This window comes from Actinia tenebrosa, unplaced genomic scaffold (assembly GCF_029948245.1).
Source record: "Actinia tenebrosa isolate PJP-AT-01 unplaced genomic scaffold, QUT_ActTen_1.0 PGA_scaffold10__47_contigs__length_13832649, whole genome shotgun sequence".
Classification (NCBI taxonomy): domain Eukaryota; kingdom Metazoa; phylum Cnidaria; class Anthozoa; order Actiniaria; family Actiniidae; genus Actinia; species Actinia tenebrosa.
In genome coordinates, this window is record NW_028292570.1 from 10,201,657 (window position 1) to 10,209,295 (window position 7,639).

Sequence of the window (7,639 nt, forward strand, 5' to 3'; positions counted from 1 at the left end):
GACCCGAGTGAAAAGTGAATTCCATGGAGAGAAAGTGGGATTTCATTTGTATTCTTCTGTTATGCCAAAGATATTCTTTGAAAGAGATCTTCAATTGGGTCCAACCTTGCATTACTTGCATTTTCATTCATTCATCGACACAAGCTCATATTTTTCTCTCTCTCTGTCTCTCTGCAAGGGTACAAAGGTTCATCCATGTAATGCGCATGGTCGCTCCAATTGCGTAATAGGCTTATTGATCATTTCTGTGTTGTTGTTTTTTTTTTTGTTTTTTTTTTGTTTTGGAATTTAAAAGAAATACTTCAAGGCATTCGTTTAACGAGAGGTGCGACACCCAATCAAGGTTATGTCGAAGTCAAAACTGGCGGCAAGTGGGGCAAGATTAATTCTCGATACTGGACAACTACAGAATCAAGTCTAGCCTGCAAGATGCTTGGTATGGTTGGTAAAGGAAGTCCATGGTATCCGCCTCTGATAACAGAATGGCAAACAATTCTGTCCCTTGAAAGGTGTCATGGCAACGAAGCATCGCTTGCGCACTGTAAACCTGAAGGTGGCCATGGCAAACTGTCTGCGTTTCACATCAGAGGAACTTCGTGTGGACATCCTACTGGTAAATACAAATATCTTTCATTTCACCATTTAAACATTTTAAATATAAATCAAAACAAGTTAACAAGTAAACAAGTTTCTTGAGACTCTTAAGTGGAAGTAAAAAATAAATGTATTAGTAGTATAGGCCGCACCGCAAGATCCGGATTTTTGACGAGCAAAAGGACGAGAAGGACGAGCACATTAATTATTCATCACATATTAGCATAAAATGACGAGCATGTATTGTTTGAGGTTGCCATGACGGCCAAATTACGTCATGAGTTTATTGTTAGGCGAGACTTTCCAGAAATGATCCTCTGATTACATGGTGTCGAAAAATGTATGTGTAGGGAATCTAGATGTTTCCATGGCAACCGTTGCTAGGAAGAAGTTAAAAGTTACAGAAACATACACGATTTTCACTGTTTTTATCGTAAAATATTCTTTCAGTTTTATTATTGTGAAACGTAGTTTTGCTCGAATAATGAAACTATGATAAATGATTATTTGGCCTTCATTTTACTTGTTTTCTCTCGTTAACTTGACCTTTAATTACTTTTGAGGGTTGATCTTTTAAGAGATCCTTAATTGGTGCAAACGTGCACGTATACGTTTGTAGTGTTTTTGCAAAATGTTTACAATTTTTTGAATCCCTAAACATGACACAGTTACACTACGTTGACCACTTCTAGCTAGAAAAGGTGCCATAACAACACCATAGGTGGTGTATATGTACATTTGAAAGCAAGGGGGAGGGGTCGTCCCCTAATGTTTTTTACAAAAACATCTAATCCAAACTGTGAGATCAAAACTTGTTTTTACAACTTCTTCAAAAAGAAAAATAATCTCCAATGACAAAAAATAGTCAAACAATTACTCGTCGTCACTTTCATCTTCATCATCTTCATAGGTGTCTTCTTCTCCCACTTTGTTCTCGCATTTTTCACATGCACATGCTTCTGTGCACGAAAGGGCGTTACGAACGCAAGAACAACGTCGTGTTTTGCATTGTCCTTTGCATCCACAGCATACCAGGGCCATCACTGCTTCAGGAGCAGGGGGCTGGTCTGTCCAGTCGATCTCCAGGCAGTCGTGTTTCACTTGCCAGCCTTGACCATTAGGTGTTTGGATGATGTTTGCATCTAAGGCATGCTTCCAAATGTAAGCTTGGAAGTTGGCACGCTTGAGATGATTTACTAACGCTGCTCTTGATGGTGGAAGTTGGTGTGACTGTAAGTTTTTGCCCTTGCAAAACATCTTGTATCTTAATTCGTTGACACTCTTGCACTTTGGATCGTTGTAGAGGGTACAAACAAAGGTTTCCAACTGATCAAGATCTACAATTGGAATTCGTTCACCCAAGGTCTCAACAGCTTTTCTCAAAATTTCATTTTCTTGAACGATAGTAAGAGCTTTCGTTTTTCCTTTTGTTGCAAAAGAGCTAACTGCATCACAGCCAGTCAATGCATGAAGGCTTGGCAGCACCCGGCATGTGTCTAATCCGAGTTTATCACGAAGTTTAGGCACACAGATTAGTCGAATTCTAGTCTGGGTTCCGCTTACCAGGATCAACTCAGATGGAATGGTTATCTGGTAATAACAAGCCAGTACTTCGACATCTGTATCTGAAGACTTGATTGCGATGCGTTGATGGCCACGTTGTGAGGCATGAGAAGCATGTAGCAACGCTCTTGTATCCGCTTCCTCTTGATTACTACATAGATCTTCACTGATCTCCGATATAATATTGCCGTCTTGAGTACATATTTTGGTGCACTTTTGTCCATGTGTAACAAAAAGGGTGCGGTTTCCAATCATGCGGGCATACATATGGTTAGATGTCCATTCGACTACGAGGAAGTTCAACAGAGCAGTTTTGTTTGAACCATTTGCCATAAACTTCTTCCATTGACGTGGGCACATTTGCTGAGGGCTGAAGATTGCAACCACCAATTGGCCATTACTGCTTCGTCTGTCTCTCTCAGTGTTTTTTATTGAGATTTCAGGATACTGGTCTGCTACAAAATCTATTCTTGTTGCTTGCCCAGCCACTGCCATGACTCGTTTCATCACCATTTCTGCAAGAGATTCAAATCTGTCAGGTACTTTCACCAACGATTGAAGTAGTGCCATGGCGTCTATGATGAAAGCCGTTGTCTGATCAGGAAGACTGTCTAGGCACTCAACTCCATTTTCAAGTAGTTTTGGTAGAGCAGCTTTGTTGGTCTTGGCTATGGACCCATCAAACGAGGCCAGTGACCAGGGGAGAGGACCAAGCTCAAACGTCAAAAGGTCCCTGAGGTCTACCTTCCGGCTCTGACCAATGATTAGAAGGCGTGCAAAGAGGTTTCTGTCAGCTCTGATGATGATGTTTCTTCCTCCTGCTTTTAATGATGTCTTCTTTTGGGCTTCACGAAAAGACCCAAGCTTGAGCTTGGTTAGGGGTTGAAAGAATCCTTTGCTGTTTGTCACCAATCTCTCATTTACGAATGACTCAAGCGCCTGCTTTCCTTTCTGTTTGGCCATCAGCAAATCTTGCTTCACATTTTCATCAGCAACACGCCCGGAGCTGATGACAGAAAGCTCTTCCGAAGGATCAAATGGATTACGCCAGCTCTCTATGACCTCTACTATCTTCTCTACATCTTCTTCATCTTTTTTGATACGTAGTGATCCATTCTCTTTGGGAAATTGGCTTATCTCTTGGCAACCGTCTGTCATGATCCTACATCTGTCAACAAAAGCTGCTCGAGAATGGGCAGTAATCATCCACCGCTGCACAGCAGCTTTCCTCAAGCTGAAGCCCACTATACCTCCTTTTGTCTTAGTACTTCGATTGAGTGTTTGCTCAATCGTTTGATCGACTGGCACCTGGGAAAACCCATGATGGATCGTTCTTTGGACTCCAAAATCACCATTGGCAAGCATGTTGTGTGCTTCTGGATGGCTTTCTTCCAGTGTCATCATTTCTGCCAAGTAGACTGGTAGGTATCTTGCATAATTAATGTGATCATATGCAAAGAACCAGGGTAGCATCTCTTTGGTACTTTCTAAGTGCATATTCCAGTTGCCTTCCCTCGTTGCTCGTACAACATTCAACAACACTTCAACCATCTCTAGATAACTATTCCAAAAGGCTTTCATAGGACCGTTATCGAAGGTGGAGTATTCTTTGTAGAGCTTCATTAACTTGGTAAAATCTTTCATGGACAGTAGGCCATCAAACTTTTCTTTGCTGAACTTTTTTCGGATGTCCATTACTTGGTTGACTATCATGACGTAATTAACTGGGTGATCATGTGCTAGTAGTCAAGACCTAAAGCCCTTCCATTGCAATCGATGCAATGATTCATAAACAATCTGAAAATAAGAAATTGTTTTAGTGTATTATTAATACATATTAAATTATGTATTATAAATTATCACCTTGTGGATACGAATTGCACGATTATAATGGCGCCCTTCAAGAACTGCAGCAATAGATCCAGAACCAACAACTTCACTTTCTATAAGAATATCTGCTAGGCCACCATCTCCAAATCGTTTGCCGATAGCAGCTAGGTAAGCACATATGGTGTGGAATGTTCCCATTCTAACAACCAGTCGTTTGAACTCCTCCTGATTTTGCCATATTATTTCAAGACACTTTGCATAGATGGCTTGATCAAATACAACGATGACATCTTGTTGTCCGAGCTGGTCTGCCATTTTGAGTGACCTTTGGAGAACCGTGTAAACAGTTGGAAGCTCTGTTGGACTTGCATCAATAACCTCGCAATAGCCAATGGAGCATTCTCTGAGAGGGTTGTTGTCTTGTAGCATCGTGTTGAAACCAGTCCATGCTGGTATTACTTGTGGTTGATTCTCCTGCACATCAAAGATGTTATCTTGATATGGTCGCCGACAGAGTCTCCAGCCAAAGTTGATGAGTTGAGCATAAACGCTGACTTGTTGGTTACTGTTTGACATTTTGTTAATATCCATGCTGACTGGACTGGGCCCTTTGCGAGAGCTTGAGCTAAAATGAAGAACATCTGAGGGAACATAATCAATAGAGCGTTTCTTTGATAATGCTGGACTAGCTGAATTGACAGGAGGTAATTCACAGGTATGAGGTTTGCGTTGAACAATGATGCCATTTGTGCAATGGGTGGTCTCTTTTCCTGCGTAATGAAAAACAATCTAGCATTTTAAATGGACGCGTGGTTTCAATTGAACTTACGTTGACACCTACCAGAAAGAGTTTCTTCAAGAAGATCATTGTTATCCCAGCAAAACACACCAGGCACGCCAGGAGAACAAGCATTTGGGATTAGGACACAATTTTGCTGCTTTGCAATCTGATTCTCGGCTAGAGCTGTTTCCAATTCTTCTATTTGAGAGTATGATAAGCTATGACCAAATCTGTTGAGGATGGTTATTAATTCAACATTCCCAGTAAGACTTTTTACTGTCATAGGCAGAACAACATGTTTTGGGGTTTTTACTCGACCACGACTGACACAATGTATTAAGTCCTGGCAAAGAGAAACTACTAGGCGGTGAACATTTGGTGAAAGCTTCCCAACTCTCTCTTTGGAATACTCTGACTGGGGCACTAAAATCCACGCCATCATATTGTACACCAAATCAGGTACCATAGCACTGCCACTGTCTAAATCGTCTGGTGATGGTGGCCAAGTCATAGTAGGTTTCACGTCTACAAGTAAGCTCCTTATCACTTTAGCTGCATGGAAAATGTGATAGCTCTCATCCAGAACCGTATCGGTTGTACAGTCATTCGCTTTTAACTCCTCTGCTTCATACTCTTCATACTGAGCACTGTTTTTAAGGATAGTCTCTACAATTTCTCCAACGTTGACTAGTGAGCTATACACAATATCAGATTGGTTTCTGTTTACTGGTTGGCGAAAAGACAGTTTTTCACCAAAACATCGAATTAGGCGGTTCTTGAGCTTGGATGACCTGTATGAGGTAGCACTGATTCCTTCGTCAAATAGAAAAGTTGTGTACTTTCCCACAAGGTCGGACATGGGAATTGCTTTTGCTTCTTTCAAAATCTCCTCTTCTATAATCTCCTTTAATTTGTCAAATGATTTATTGTAGCCTTCTGTTCCAATATCTTCTTCTCTACAGTTGTTCTCCTCTAACTTATCAAGTTCCCTTTGACGTACATAGTCTTTGTAGCAGGAACGATGGTACTTGATTTCCATTGCTATTGTATCTTGATCTTGAATATTCAAGAGCAGGTGATTATCATTGCGTATTTGAGCTGCCTTGGTCAAAGAAGTGCTACCAAACTCGCTGACGTTTAAGGTAAGGGACTCTCTTGTTCTTGCTCCTTTGGATGTTGTTATCTTATCTCTTTGGCAAATTGCACATTTTTTCAAATCAAAACTAGAATTCTGCGACCTGCGAATTCTTTTAGGAGGTGAAGACATAACGGATTCTTGACTGAGATATTCTTTAGAGAAATGGTGATTTTGTTGTGCTTTGACTACTTTGTTTTTATCGGTATATTCTTGATAACAGCGCCGATGGTAGTTGCCTCTTGGTCCCTGATCCCAAGAATTTTCCATCTTCATCCATATGAAATCCCTCCTTTGATGAGCACATTTGTGAAACGTTTCCCAACTTTTCTCCGTGAAAGCTGTCAACTTGCCATCAGCATTCTCAATAACATGACATAGGCATTTATTCCAGTTCGGTTGCTGTACTGCTGAACGTTTTCTAGAAGTTATTTCAGTCATAACGACTGAATTTCTCTGGAAAACAAGCCTCACAATTCACCTAGAAATAAGTATTTTCACATCTTATTTCTTTTTTTCTTTCTAGAATTAATCAAAAAAAATATCTTACCTAAATACAAAAAGTCACAAATAAAGATTTAAATATCCAGTATTGCATCAAATAGTGAGGTACTTACAGACAAGACAGCTACATCAACCCTTCCTTTCCAACATGGCGGTCACTGTTTTATCACATGTCATATTAGGTTGCACTGCATTATGGGTTGTACACCACCTATGGTGTTGTTATGGCACCTTTTCTAGCTAGAAGTGGTCAATGTAGTGTAACTGTGTCATGTTTAGGGATTCAAAAAATTGTAAACATTTTGCAAAAACACTACAAACGTATACGTGCACGTTTGCACCAATTAAGAATCTCTTAAAAGATCAACCCTCAAAAGTAATTAAAGGTCAAGTTAACGAGACAAAACAAGTAAAATGAAGGCCAAATAATCATTTATCATAGTTTCATTATTCGAGCAAAACTACGTTTCACAATAATAAAACTGAAAGAATATTTTACGATAAAAACAGTGAAAATCGTGTATGTTTCTGTAACTTTTAACTTCTTCCTAGCAACGGTTGCCATGGAAACATCTAGATTCCCTACACATACATTTTTCGACACCATGTAATCAGAGGATCATTTCTGGAAAGTTTTATTGATTATGGAGCTATATTTTCAAAGATATATTTTTTCTCTGTGGAGAGGCTATTACTTCAAATTATATATATTCGCACCCCACCCCCCTCAGATTCGGTCGTATATCTCACTTAAGCACAGGTTACATAAAAAGTAACAAGTGATTCATGAAAATATAGATAATAAGCTTTCATTTGATACCAGTTTCACTATGTCTCCAGGGGGGTGCTACGAAAACTGATTTTTAGGGACTTTTCAGGATTCAGCTTATGGACTAAATGCCAGGCACGGTTCTTAACATTTCTATATAGGCTGGTTGCCATTGAAAATAACAGTATACAATACGCTGAGGTGGAGGGTTGATGATCATTTGCGCATGCTCCAATAACTGCTGTACCCAAGATGTTTTTCCGCATCTGTAATTCCTCCTACCATACAAGTAAATGGATGCAGCAACTGGAATTTACTACAAATATCTGTTGGACCATTTTCCGCGTCCGTGAGGTGGTGGGTTTGAAAAGATGACCCAGGTCATTTTTGATCCTCTTTCCTTGCTGAAACCAGTATGTGCGTTCTGGACCATTTATTTTGTGGACCCGACTCAAATGAGACG

At 40.0% G+C, this 7,639-nt stretch overlaps 1 protein-coding gene across 1 annotated transcript; it reads right to left on the reverse strand.

The window, feature by feature from the left end:
• Positions 1-1,467: 1,467 nt before the first annotated feature.
• On the reverse strand, positions 1,468-3,895 carry LOC148912985 (uncharacterized). The gene has a single exon (XM_089026364.1). The coding sequence runs from the start codon at positions 3,868-3,870 to the stop codon at positions 1,468-1,470; it is 2,403 nt and encodes an 800-aa protein (XP_088882490.1). The 5' UTR covers positions 3,871-3,895.
• Positions 3,896-7,639: the final 3,744 nt, after the last annotated feature.